General features: G+C 43.9%; 1 protein-coding gene across 3 annotated transcripts in view; it reads right to left on the bottom strand.

Moving 5' to 3' along the window:
* Positions 1–15,052, bottom strand: part of LOC146170704 (uncharacterized) — a 28,645-nt gene that overhangs the window by 4,621 nt on the left and 8,972 nt on the right. For all 3 annotated transcript variants that reach the window (XM_084586833.1, XM_084586834.1, XM_084586835.1), the window contains exons 5-6: positions 12,904–13,947; positions 688–991 (exon numbers count right to left, since the gene is read on the bottom strand). In XM_084586833.1, the coding sequence (XP_084442959.1) occupies positions 717–991; positions 12,904–13,947 (1,319 nt within the window). In that variant the 3' untranslated portion in view covers positions 688–716. The remainder of the gene's footprint in view (positions 1–687; positions 992–12,903; positions 13,948–15,052) is intronic.

The raw sequence follows: 15,052 nt of genomic DNA, 5'->3' as shown, positions 1-15,052 counted from the left end.
TTCATTCACTTTGTTCTCACCTTCCTGCTGATGTTGGCAACAATACACAATAACAAAATGTCACTATCAACACAATATTGTGTGATAACGCTCATATCTGCAACTTTTTTTGCAGAATCGCAGATAACAAGGGGCCTTAAACATGATGTACGCAGTGCATTTAGCTAGTCCACTTATGATACCTCACTCTTAAGCCAAGCAGCAATCAAACTACATTAACATTTAAGAAAGCAGCTTGGCTACACTGACCGCAAATCACACAGTATTCTGAAGCTTCCCTGCTGAGAGCATGCTCCATTAGAACCAACTACTAAACACATCGGATACAGCCCAGCTGGTGCTTCAACAGGTGAATGACAAAAGTTTTAACAAACACGTACCCCCTCCCAACCTCCCATTGTGGCAAATTTTTTTTTCAAGATTCGGTTGCACAATGGACGCTGTATAGGGGCGCCAGAACTACTACTGTCAAGACACTTTCTTGGCACTAGAATTCAGAGTGCACAACAGTGGCAGTAAAAGAGCACAAAATATAATATTGAAGGAAGGGGGGAAGGGTAACCAGGAAGCAACAGGCTCAGAAAAACAGAGCATAACACAGTTTTGCCCTTAACACTATGCCACACGTGCAATCAACTAGAAACAACCCGTGCAGGAAGCAAGCAATGCTCGGAGAGGACACTTTACCTGCGTGAACACCTCTCCTTCCATGGGTGTCAGGGTGTGCCATCACACAGGGCCAATGGCACGCACTTGCGACGACGACGCGGCTCGGGACCCCGCCAAGTGTGCCGTACATCTGGGTCAGTAGTAACTCTCCCCTTTGTGTGCTTCCGCTTGGCACTGTACCCAGAAGAGTCATGCGAAGATCGCTTTCGTTTGCTCTTTTTCTTTTTCGTCATGGAGGCTGCGCTGGAGTCACCGAGCCTTAAATGCACTGGCAACTTGTTGCTGCAGGTTATGCGATCACTTGCATCACTGGACTCTTCATCTGTTGGTGAAAAATTCCCAGATGATCAGTGAGATTCATGTGGCCTATACAACATGAGCATTACTTTTATATAGCATGCTAGATGATTATGTTATAGTCTCTGTAAAGAAATGACAGGTATTAGAACTTGTTTTTTAATCAACCTGGCTGACATAGTTTTCTTTCTGTGGTGTATAGGGTATGACAAAAGCAGCACGTGATGCCGATCAAGCATGTGCACGCGTGTACAGAGTCAGTCACACTTGTCTACAGCGTTCAAACTGTGCTGCCTGCAGGAAGTGAAATAAAATCCTAAGGCAGGTACAGACTTTATCCATAATACTTGTGCTCTAGAACAGGTACAAAGTCATGCAACCCTCACATACACAAGCACGTTGCCACTAGAAAAGCAGCTCGGTTAATATTTGACTCAGTTTGCTCTGCATCACCGCTTGAGAGCTCTGGACAAGTGCGATCGACCCTGCGCATCGAGCAGACACTGCATCAGAGCAAGAACAAGGCCGAAGGAACTTTTGCCCACGTGCCTTTGAATGCCATGCTCCACCTATTACCCTCTCCCCCCTCCGCTGTGCGCATGCTCATAGCATAAGAGTAGCATGTCGTGCTGGTGCGTTTCAATTCCCATCTCAGCTTTCCATATCAAAGGAGCTGCCAGTGCAGGCAGCTCCTTCATACTCAACCATGTTACTTGGATGTGTAAGGTCACACAACCTGCAAAGCAATCAAAGCCCAGCGATGGCACCTGCTGAAGTGATGCTCAAAATTTTTCCGAGGCTGTGAGGTTTAACCAGTCAATGCCACTGCCACTGAACATTTCTTTCCAACAAGATTGCTAACACTCTCACGTTACAAGATGCACACGCTGTTACCAGAAACAAAATGATTCTAGCAGGCCTGAACTGCTGCCAACAAAACAGCATAAAATGCATAGGCAAAACAAAACTAAACTTCTAGGTACCATGCTGTTGCTTGCTGCTAATTAATAACCTTTGGGTCACAGACCTTCCTCGGCAGTTAGAATAGAAAAAAAAAAAAAAAAAAGGCTGGACCAAAAAACACCCTAACTGCTATTTAAAACAAAGAACTTGAGCATGTACGACACTACATGCTATCGTGAAGCAATACTGTAGACACAAACCCTATGACAAACTGACACAAACCCAGCCTTTACAAATAAAGAAAAACAATCCCTGGTTTGGTTTATGGGGTTTACTGTCCCAAAGCGACTCAGGCTATGAGGGACGCCATAGTGGAGGACTCCCGAAATTTCGACCACCTGGGGTTCTTTAATGTGCACTGGCATTGTACAGTGCACCTTGCTTTTCACCTCCATCAAAAAGCGGCCACCACAGCCGAGATTCAATCCTGCATCCTTGGGTACAACAGTTGAGTGCCCTAGCCACTGTGGTGGGTAAAAAAAGAAAAAAAAAAATACCTGGCTGAGGTGCATTCTGAACAATGTGCTAAATGTCAGATGTTCTAAACACTTTCCCCTGCCCCTAAGAATGGCAAAACATGGGAGCTGTGGCCACACACATTCGAACTGCATGACTGCCACAATGTCGGTGCTGTGATCGCCAAAAGCGAGTACCCACCACAGGCAATGAGCAATGACAAGCAGCCCATCTATTCCCAGTACCACAGTCACTAACGGCACGGTAGCCAGTCTTGTGTTGCTCCGAGTCAGCAATATGAGAGCAGTGAGTGGCAATGCAAACCATAAATAGATATTCGCAACTGCCTTTCCTGTGCTTCGGCACAGATCTTGATAGTTTTTCAATGTTATGAATATTTTTTGTGACCCTGTAAAATCCGCATCAACATCAACAACAATCTAGTGTGTTATGCTGCCTCGCTATATCCTTCTACACTTGCTATATTTTAGAATAACTTTGCTATAGTAGTCTAGCAGAACATAAAAGTAAACAATAATGTGTCATTTGCCTCCAAGCAAGCGGCTGAATCATTCATAAAGAGACCAATTATTTTTGGTGTCTCTATATCAATATCCAACTTCACGAGCCTCTATAGACCTCCTTCACTCCGGCTACGTCACGAAAAATGCGGTGGCGCTAGTGTCGCTAGTGACTTCCACGTGGTAGGCAAAACAACACTTCAGTCGCTTTGCCTATCGTGATTGTGCGATGGCTTGCTGCTGCTGGGAAATGCAGAGCACCATGCCGACTAATCGCGTCGCTGACATGTACTGAAAGATACACAAGAGGAAGTTTAGTAAGCTCGCACAGGTTTCTTGCCGACAATGGTCGCTGTAAACAGTGATGGGCCGCTGCGGTGAAGCGCCAAAACAGGATGCAGACGCCTGCTCATCGAATATGTGGCAAACGCTTCGTCATGGCTAAGCTGGAGCTTAATCACCTTTACGCCAGAGCGGTCTATTGGATCAAAGGTCGTGAACAACTCGAGTTTGGCCTTTTTACGACGCATGATGGGATCTTAGTACTGTTTTAGTGCCGGTGCGGATGTGCAGGTAACATACGTAGATGAGGCAGTCATATATATGTTGTAATGTGTAGGCCTGTTTCTTTGTTGGAGCATGCATAGATGTTTTACCTATGTAAACGGTTCCTGAAGCCCGTTTTTTTCACTTTGGTAATTGTACGTATGCGCAGTGAGCTGCTATGCGAGAGATCTGTGTTGCACTCGATCCTCTATATACATGTTGCATGGCTAACCTTTGCCGCATTCACATCAAATTATTTTAATCTACTTCCTGTTGAATATTCCCGCTTCACGTTGACATCTACTGATTTGGAGTGGAGCTGAATTTTTTATTTATGCCGAGCGGCCGATTGTGAACGCGAGTTGTGGGGTTTATCCTACATTGAAACGCAGCCACAGAGGCCGAGACCGAACTGGGCCGCCTTAACTACGGAATCACGGGTGAAGGTAAAAACAGCCTCAGAAAAGAGGTCCCAAAAAGATATAGCCCTGGGGAAAAAAAAAAAAAAAAAAAGAGAGAGAGAGAGAGAGAGGGCTTTGTAACATATGGCCCCGGAATAAAATGTCCAGAAAGGTGCCCTCAGAAAGCGGCCCCTAGGAAAAAATGGCTACGAAGAAATTGACTAAAATTCTGCCCGGAACTCACTTCGCGAAAAATTGAACATCTTGTTGGATGCCTTTTCTTTTTAGAATAGATGTAACCATTGCTTGGGCACTGGGTCCTCTGGGTGTGCTTTACATGTTTACAGGAACTGGAGAAGGCTTGGCGAAAAAGCATTGAGGGGGAAAAAAAAGAAAAAAAAAAGAAGAGAACCCCACCACTATATCACATCCAGCGAGTATTATGCAGTGCATAGTTCCCAGTTTCCAAGCCAGGAAATATCGCTCTTTAAAATAGGTCTATCACCTGGCTAATATTACACATTCGAGAGATGTGCTTGTGCTTGTCCTCGACCGCACAAATTTTGGTGCCATTACGTTTTTTTTTTCTTTTTTCGAACGCACGGCGTTAGTACCATGTTTTGCAAATTTCAAGCGGATGGGTAGAAAGAAGCACTGTAGCACATTACTGCGGCTAGACACGAGGAAACTCGGTCTACGCCTTTAGTAAACAGAACTATAGAACGTGAAAAAAAAAATAAAATAAAATGGCGGGGTTCAAGATATAAATAATGTTCAAGATAAAACCATAAACACAAATGTAAGATAAAAACAGTAAAAGTTGATTACAATGAGCGCAATTCATCGCTGATAAGCCAAGCACCAGGCAAAGCAAAAGCTCGATTTTGCAGTACATTTGGTTGCATCTGTTTGGGGACGTTTTATCTGGGGCCATTTTTTCTGGGACCATTTTTTCCTGGGACGTTTTTACCGGAACCCACGAAACCGCAGTGGCCGTTGCAGATCGTAATTGTAATGCAGGCTAACAGCGTGACTACCCGTGATAAAATTGCTACCATTAACGACGACAGCCGCCCACGAACAGAGCAGATATAACAGACGCACAGCGTTGCCATTTCAACGAATAACGCAACGATACGCAAATATATGCGGTGTCAAGGTTAATGTTGCCATGCTGACCTAAATCATATTAACCATACAGGCGCTCGTCAGCTTACTAGACTCAAAGTAGTTGTAAGCATCCGAAGCTTTGCAATTCTCGATTCGTTCCACGCTTAATTTTCTGGGAGAAAACAGCAAATAGATGCCAATGTCATTTTCCCTGGCTGGCAGCAACGCTTCTCTTGTGCACCTTCAACCCAATCTCCATCAGTACGGTGTGCGGGTCCGTATGCTGCACGCTGTGTACATAGAGTTTTTCAATGTACTGCTTTTGTCCTCACCGCTGAGGCTCACGAAGAAGGCGCCTACAAATCACAATAACACGGCCTTGACAAGCTTGGCCAGAGTGCCGCAGTTGCGGTCGTGCTTTTTGCCTACCGTGAGATCGCTGACGAGAGCAGCGCCACCTCGATAGTCTTGTTTGTTTCCAAAGATGAAGGAGGTCTATTAAGGGGCACTAAAAGGAAACGGAGAGGAAACAAGATATGCTGGAGTGGCTGATAACCCTTTGGTAACACCACCAGCATTTTTTTCTGCACAAAATGATGACTTTTAAAAGAAAACTGTAGTTAACAATTTCCGCTGCCATTTACACTCCCCGCACAATGCGGGGGCCCTGCATTATTTTTTGTGACCCAGAATAGCTTGGGTGAATCTGAAAAGGAAAAAATAAGCTGCCGTCACAAATCCGAGTCCTGCATGCCATAATTAAAAACCGAATAGTTTCTGGCTGGCTTCACAGTGACTCTAGCTAATGATCAGTCAGATTTCCGTTTTTGTCAAGTCTGTTTTGTTAAGCTAAATATCTGCCTCCTATTTTCTAGTTATAAATTAATTTCACTCTTCAACCCTGGTTTTCTGCTCCATCAACCAGTGCTGCCCAGAACCTTGCATGGCGCATCCTCTTCCTTACTGCAATATTAGCTCCACAGGTTGCTGGGCTTTGACAATACAGAAGCAACATGCTGAACAACAAAAGCTAGCACTAATGACTTCATTGCCACGCAATGAAGGAATAGGTGTGCGGCCACAGCCATGCATCAAGAGCACGCAGAGCATTACTATCAGTTTTCACAAGAAAAAAAAAGAAAGGAACAGACACTTTCCGACATCAGAGTGCACAGAGTGTAAAAGTGGCTGGTTACCCCTCTTAAATGAAAACTAAGCTGTCTGACCAACCGAAATGACAATTCCTGCAGAGCACAACTGCCCTAAGCGGTGTGCTTGGCTTGTGCTCGTGAAGCTGCTGCATGACAGCTTTCCTATAGCAAAGTGAGCAGAATACAAAGCAAACAACTTTGCTTTAGAACTCCTGCCACATTTGCCTTGATGCTGTCATCCTATTCTAATGGTACCTTCCCAATGAACTGCTGCATGAGGAAGCAATTGAAGCAATGGGAGTGGCAAAGAATGGATGCAACTAATTTCGGTTAGTGAAATGGCTCCGCTCTGTTTCACATTTATTGTAATTTCCCAGATCTTGTTCTAGTAAGAAGGACCTATTCCCCATCTTAGCACACTAGTAATTGCTATGAACAGTTTGCTTTGGTATTTACATTCAGTGCCACAACTTGCACCTCTACCTCTTAATACAGGTGAATTGCACCAAATAATAAACTTGTTTTAAGTATTACAATTTTATACATTATGGTTAGACCTCTGATTACAATAAAGGTCTGTAACTGGGTGTTAGGAAAGCCAATTCTCCATAAATGCCAAACTGAACCTTTGAGGTCAAGGAACGGATGCAACCATGCTAATGGCTACACTTCACTCGACAGTGCATTGCATGCTGCATTGCCTTCCCGGTTCAAACCGCACTGGAGCAGCACACGGCAAAACTGGTACCTCAGGTTTACAGGTGTCCAGCTTTTAAACGTGTCACCTCTGCATGTTTACTGGGTGCAAACTAAATGCAGACTCAACACTGCTACACTGTCGTTTCAACTGCATTTAAGACCAACACTACTTGACAGTACACCAGTTTTTAAAGCACAACGATTTTTTATTCAGATCAAGGACACTACCACTGCACCCAGTTAATACCCAAGTCCTTTATACCAGGTGTTTCAGAAAAGACGGTCACTAAAATTTAAAAATAGGTCTTCTGAGTTATGGAGTCTGGTTCTTCAACACCATAATAGCAGCACTGGCGGACATAGGAACAAAGGTCGATGACGTTAACAACTGCACTAGTTAACTAATGTCTGATAATTACACTTAGACGCCCAGTTGCAATTAGAGATCTGTAGCCAGTCATCAGTGATGACCGCATCAGTATCCAAAATTTAAAAATTGCCCTTTCCCTCGGTGCTGTGATTTAACAAAATTGATTATGTCTAGCATCGAGTCATGTATATATACCAATGACTTTCTGAAATTAAAATCAGTTGTCAGTATGCATCTTCCTCTACATTGTTTAAATCTATCAAAATTGACCTATCTCGCGATAAAGAAGCTCACTTTTAGAAAACCCGAGCTCAAAAAGCACCTCCCCAGCAAGTACGGTCCATCTTTGTTCATTCATCGTTGCTCTTAAAGGGCCACTGTCTAGGGTATGACATTTTAAGAAAAGGAGCCCATCAGGTACCGCAGATAGTCTGTGCAAAATGCTACAGCGATACGCGCACCACAAAACAGCAAAAATACAAATGAAAGCTCTCTCAACCTCCAATTCGGGAAACCAGCTGCCCCGTTCTCTGCGCTGGCCCGTCGAGCCGCAAGGCTGACGTCGGACTAGAAAACGACGTCCATGTGAAGGATGGGCGTACACCACTAACTGTGTCCACCGCTTGCTGCTGCGCGCTTTTCCCTCGCCACGGTCTGAATGCAATGAATGCAGCAGCGCGTGCTTCCTCGCCCATTCCGTTTTCATGCATGCAGAGTGCCACACCCCACCTTCCACCAAATGAGGAGGAGGAAAGGAATTTTGGCCAGCGGAGGCTACACGATCGGGCAGGAGAGTGAAAAACTTTTGCGAGGAAACGGGAGGAGAAACATGACAGAATTGGTTGATTGCAGTGGCTGTAACTGCATTATTAGTTATCCTTTTCAAAAACATTTTTTTGGCCTTGCGTTCTGGGAGCAAAGCCTAACAGTCGCGGGGGAAGAAAATATTTTCGACCGGAGGGTGGATCACACTAGCACAACACTGCTGACGCAGACCCGACGACACCGACAGTCTGCCAACTCGTCGGCCAATCGTGTCTGCGCACGACCAAGCTGTCACACTAGGCCAACGACGACATCAACACAATCGAAAACCAGATGTCTTCGCAATGTGACAGGTTTTGAGGCCGGGGACAGTGATAAAACCAGTCTGCCGACTATTGGTGGCCGAGTCTTCGCGAGGTCGGCCGCCGAGCAAAAACATTCTCGAAACGCAAAGCTGACTCTGTACACCATGTCGACGGCGAATACCTTTCAGCACTAATATATGTAAAAAAGTATAATTGATGCATAATCCCTGACTTACATGTGAGCATGAACCACCAAAATAAGCGGGGCCATCGCTTGCGTGCGGAATATCAACAGCAACATTTTTTATTTGCGGTGCGTAGATTTGCAGCGCATGTCAAAGCTGCGAGCAACCTTTCTGTTTCCAAACTGCACAGAACAGTGCAAAATCAACAAAATATGTGACAAAGAAATGACAAAGAAGCGATTATTTTTCTGGAGCCAACCTAGAGATGCCGATCTCCCTGCACTTCGATCGTGCATTTACAGTCAATGACATCTAGTTGCTGTGTTACTACTTCGCAAGCAAATGTCAACGCTACGTTACGCAATAAACTTTTATACCATAATTGAACGTGTTTCAAGAATTATGCGTGCAAAAAGCGCAGAACTTGCGTTTACAGCAAGCCAACAGCAGCCGCGGCCCTGCGGCCGGCCTTGTGAAATTCAGCGAAGGTTTTACGAAATCCGCTGAAGGTTTTACCGACTACTGCTCTACACGGCGTGATTAAAACTATCAGCAGTTTGCTCTCAGCAAGCTGGACAGTCTACAGTTAAGCAGTAAACTGCTATCGCTGCTACTGCCTTAATGACTTTCGCACTGCAAGACAGCATATCAGCTAAAACCATACCTCCACCTCTGAAAGCTCTGGTTAGGCTTAACTTTTGTGTGCAGTGGTTAGCGCAGTTGGCGATCGAACGGGAGCTTGTAAGTTTGTTCTTTCATTTTTCTTTTCTGTTTTTTTAATATATAATGCCTCTTTTTCGCTGTGGACAGCTTTTATTTTTCGAATAGTGCCATTCTGACCCAGCAACCACAGCCATGAAATACAGGGAAGTATTCAGACACAGCCCGTAATCGCGACTGGTGAGGCGTTTGCTTTGGTAAGGTCGAATTTACGAAACAGAATTAAAAATAAAGTGTCCCTTAACTTAACAACTATGAGAATAAACCAAGTAAAATAAAAAAGGAAGCAACTATAGAAAGAATTTAGCATAGAAGGAAGAGTATAATGACATGAGCAGAGAGTAGGAATGAGAGGACCTAGTCGGTGGATGGTTTTGCACGCGGTCTCGCTAGTGTGACATAGGAGATGGGCGACCGTTGGCCAACAGCCATCCCGTGAGCGACGCGGTGCTGACATCGATTGTTGGCCGACTGTTTCCGTCGATGCAGTGTGACAAGCCGCAGGCATCACGAAGACACGTTGGCAGACTAAACCGGCGTCGTGTCGTGCTAGTGTGACAGGCCCTTTAGAGTGCGGGTTTTTCGAAAGAATGCTTCTTTGTTAACTAAATTTTATTCAGCCGCAGTACTGAGGAGAATCGCATTTTCGTAATTCTAAAAACTCATATGGCCATTGTTAATGGTCAGCTACAAAGCTGTAATTGCAACAAGGCACTTAACTAATAGTTAAAACAATCACGTTGGTGAACGAGCTCACTAGTTAACATCAATGACGTTTCATTTCTGATGTCCACCAACACTAGTACTATAGTGTTGTCTTCATACCTTAAAAAGCCTATTTTCAAAAATTAGTGGCTGGCTTCCCTGAAACACTGATATATGAAAACTGCAGAAAAGTAGCAAATAAAGAATAGTTCCCATGTGTATGGCCAGTGGATGTATTGATGTGTATCTGTATGCATTCATGATAGAAATGGCTGCAGCCACATCACTGCCTCAATCTTGGTCAGTGCTTTTCGTTTGCTTCCTTTCACTGAATTAAACATAGCTACTGGTGCAGACAATACAACACGACGTGTATCAGGCTCAGGCTAACACACATGCAAGAGATTTTAATGTCAAGGATTGCAGCCTCAATCAAGGTAGAAAGTGCCAGACAACACTTTAGCAGAGTATAGAAGGATGGCTAGAGCTGGATGTAAACGATAGCATTAAAAACAATGTTTCTTACTAATAGCTATGTACAAATGCCAGTTAGAAATCAAGAGAAAGTTACCTTCTAAAAACTTCATACAAGAAAAAAGTTAGCCAAGATTTTTTTTTTTTTACACGTACAAGCAACACACACTCCATACAGATATTTTAAAATTTTGACAAATGGCCTTTTTAGGCCACCTTTGACGAAGCAGTCTTGTTTCACCCAGCTTCCGGCAATCCAATTAAGCTGGTCAACAAAAACGACATGTCCTGCACTCCTCAGCCACCTTGATACATACTGCAACAACTACTATCAATTACTTTTTCCCAACCACACTTTGATGGGATGCTAGCGACAAGGACAAGCACCAACAGTGAACAGTGAACTGTCCCCATGCATTCTAGATGGAAAACCAACAAGCCCACACTTCTACTGCAGCTCATGAACTTAGCCACCAAGCTACAACCTTTCAAGATGAGTTGTTGCTATGTTAAAAAAGCATTCACTAATCTATTGGTGCACAACCACAAGGCAACATCCCCAAAGGCTGTTTCTGCAAATGTTGGCATGGGCCACTGACATTACTACACACAATTTATCCTACACAGACATTTCACTACGGAATATGTGTGCACAAGCACAGCAATGTGGTAACAAGGACACACTGGATGGTGATATGGTCACTTACGCTTAATGTAATGCGGCATGTTCAAGTTATCAAGTGGCTGATAAATGATAATGATCAAATCAAATCAAATGGCTAATGATAAATGTCAAATCGCAGAGTAGCAGAGGGCTTCAGATCAGACTCTTTGATGTTCATAAAACCCTTAGAGAAGCATTTCCAACAGTGGTAAAAAAAAGCAGTTTTTGTGGCAGTGTCAATCCACTTGAGGGGGAATGCAGGGCTAAAGGGTCAACACCAAATTTAATAAAATTATAAAATTTCCAGGGATGGCTTATCTTTCTCTAATTTGAACATATTCTACATTTCATCACCTTAGCAGCACAAATAGAAAACAAGTTGTAGCTGTCATAATGAGTAATTAAGTGTGTCAGCTCAGGAAAACTATCATTTCAAAAATCATGAAAATGTACTAACCATTTGTATTTAGGTAACTTCTTAGCAAGGCAAACTGCAAGTTCTTCGTAATGTGCTTGTAGAAATCTGAGCACTTTAAGAATGATTTTCATTTCTTCTGTTGTCACTGCATGTCACAATTTTTTTTTTTTTTTTTGTGGAATAAGTAGGAATCCAAAAAGTACCTTATCAACAAAGTTTAAGTTAAGAAATCACCTTGAAAGCGGCCTTGATGGAAGAGTTTGAAATCATAGTTTTCCTAATGGTTGCACTCTTAGAAAAAGTGCAAGCTGAGAAGAATGAGTTCAAAGATTTCAGAACACACTATTCAAGTTTAGGGCCTAATAAAGTGGCCTGGTGCATAAGTTGGGCTGTCCTTTTTAACAAGAAACTGCACTGTGGCAATTGCTTCGAATTGCCTCTTTCTTTTCCCCCACTGCTTTACAGCTGTCTGGTGCCCCTGTCTGCGCACGTGAAATAGTTTGCTTGGTTGGTTGCTGGGCGTGCATCTTCGTCTAGGCTCCCTATTCTATTTCCAGTTTGTCGAAAACTTTGGTTAGCCAGGCTCCAAGTGATGTGAGAACAGTGTTCGAGCGTTATGTGCTCCGTTTAAGTTAAGAAAGCTTGTTTCGGTTTACCAGCCAATCCACTGTTCCCACGGCCTTAAAATTTGCCTTTTTTTCCCATTTTTCTTTCAGCTGTCTGCTGCACTCTCAAAAAGTTCTTCTTGGCTAGAGATCACAAAAAATAAGCGTTCTACTTAGGGATACACTCCCGTGTTCAGCTTCTTGCCCGCTATGCGGCTGCATCTTGAAATCAGTGTTCATAGGCTCTTTTGGTGGTGAGTGCACCAAAATCAGCGTTCATAGGCACCCATCTCTCAAAAAAATTGATTTTAATTTTCCCACTCAGCAGACAACAACTGAACTTGGTGAGAAGTTTCTTTAAATAATACATGCATAGTCCAAAACGTAAAAAAAGAACGTTTTTCTTTTAGTGAAAGTTATCATTTTAGCCTCGCACCCTTCCTCAACAGAAGGACACCTTATATGGTAATCACATGGGGAACCTCGAAGCAGAGGAAGGAATGTACCCTTAGAGCACCACTCCTTTCCCTGATGGCAGTCAGGAGCCAAGGGGACATCACTGTTACAATTAAACCACCACCCAAAACAGGAAAAATGATCACAAATAGCATCAAGAAAGATGGGACCGTCTGTGCAGGCTGAGCAAACAGTCACTAACTATGCTGCAGGAGCAAAACATCACTGCATGGCCCTATGAAGGCGTGACGTGTGCGTAGCCACCTATGCTTAGGGAGTGTTTCCAGTGCCCATGTAAATACCGCTTTAGATACCTAACCATCCCAGTGGGTGGGCCTGTAGCTGGTGCGAAGTTCAGGGCCTTAAGACATCAAATGCTAATGCAGAATATCAAGTTCACATCTTGGCAACGGACAAACTTACCGGCACTGTGCACAATCATCTCTGCTGTCCTGCCAGATCTACGCTTCTTCTTGGGTTCAGCACATGCTTCCCCTGGACCAAGCTTGACTACACTCAAAACGGAACGCAAGACTGGTGGACTTGTACTTCTGCTGCGTGACCTAGCCGGAGCCCGTGGGGATCGAAGTGGTGAGTTTTCATGGTATGGACTCATCTCATCAGTCTTTCCTTGACCCCTGAGTAGCACAATCTTGCCACCCACCGGCTTGACTGGCACGGTAGACTCAAACTTCCGGCGTCGGGCTTCAAACACACTGCTTGCTGTACGGTCACGGCTGTCTACATTTCTCGTGCTCTTAGGTGTACCCTCTCGAGAACTATTCCTCTCACTTGAGAGTGGCGCCAACCAATCTTCCTTCTGGTTATCAGGAGCAAGGTGAACTTTACGAATATCAAGAGCTGCACCATTTGTGAGCCTTGCCTCATGTTTCTGTGGGTACTCTTCTCGAGCTGGACTTTTCCTGCAGGTATGCCTCAGAGGACTGCCATTATCACTGTGTGATCCATCCAAGTCTGGAGAGCTGATAGGCAACCTTGGTACATTTTCATTTGGCACTGCACTATTCTTCAGTCCATCACTAACACTCAGTTCAAGCCTGTTAACTGAACCTAAAGGTTCCTTTGGCGTGGAATCATCAGAGTCTTCAGCACTTTCCTGGGATGGAGCATGGACAACGCCACTGTCAATGTCATCACTGGAACCATGTCTTGAAGTATGCAAAGCACTGCACAGATTAATGGACTCGCGTGCGCAGCCAGCAGTGCCGGCCTCTGACGAAATATCATTCCACCGAGAGGACACTGGCAAGTCTGATGTTGACTCGCTTAAACAACCATCCAGACTATCTCGTAAAGGTGACAAACAAGAAGCAGAATTCTGCTCATCATCTGAGCTTTGTCTATGACTGGGATCACTTCGAGATGATACAGAACCAGACGGCAGCAAGTCATCGTCACTGTCCTCACTTTCGGAGCTGGACTCGAAGTGACTAAACTTGCCAGATGCTGAAAAAGAAATGATGCATACATCAGTTCCCTTTCCCGACCACTGCCGCAGCATTTACATGTGCACAGTCATGGAAAGAATACTGACACAAGCATTTTGAAAGTATGAGCTATGTACTGTATTTGTCCAAGTTTAGAACCCAGGGGGGGGGGGGGGGTTGCTTCTGAGCAACAGCGTGTGGCTCACAATGCATTCTCAAAGTTGCAAATCTCCTGAAGGTAAGATTCCCTTTTACCCTCTCCAGTTGGAAAGGCTTCCGTGAATATTACAGGAGTGCCACTATGTGGCTTAGATATAGACCCCCTGGGCTTCAAGCTTTCGACAAAGACTGCACATGACACACGTCTGACCTCCTCCTCATGGTCTGTGCTATATATAATAATGCACAGCACAGCCAAACACACATTTAACACTATATTTTCAAACAAAGAATTTGGTCAATTGTTTTCACAGCAACTATTGCAACCAATGCTGCAATCAGAGTACAAAAACAAGCATTTTAAGAGCATTTATTTTAATAGAGTGTCTGTATGCACAAGGCTCTATTGCAGCACTCCCTGCATGAAAGCAAATTCATTCTTGCACCTGTTGTTCAAAGATATCAGGAAAATCTAGAAGAAGAGCACCAGTATAGCTAATTATCTACCCTCACTTAGAGCTGAGTGTCCTCATTAAAGGAGAATACACATAATTTTGGTTTGAGCATTTTATTCTTTGTAATGATGCACAAGGTATTACTATGCACGAATCACCACAAGCTATTTGCCTATGACCACTAAAAATTTTATGATCAAATTTCTTTTCTCACCTGTTTGGCTTCAACAGCTGAGCAATGGCTGTGATGCCATAGTGAAATTTAGGTCACGCAAGGGATGCAAAAACTGATAATTTCTCCTTTGTCATTTTAATTCACTACAATGCTTGAGCCAGCCTGCCTCAAGAACAGGAATCTCAACAAGTGAAAAAAAGCGATTATATTGCAAGGATTCGGTGTTATAATGCAAGTTACTTGGTCCTCGTAGGCGGAAACCACGTGGTGATCCATGTACAGTACTGAATTATCATTAACAAGAAAAATGCAACCAAAATTTGGTGTCTATGCCC

This window comes from Amblyomma maculatum, unplaced genomic scaffold, assembly GCF_055883805.1.
Source record: "Amblyomma maculatum isolate TAMU_Amacu unplaced genomic scaffold, ASM5588380v1 scaffold_64, whole genome shotgun sequence".
NCBI classification, from domain to species: Eukaryota; Metazoa; Arthropoda; class Arachnida; order Ixodida; family Ixodidae; genus Amblyomma; species Amblyomma maculatum.
This window is presented reverse-complemented; position numbering and strand designations above follow the sequence as displayed.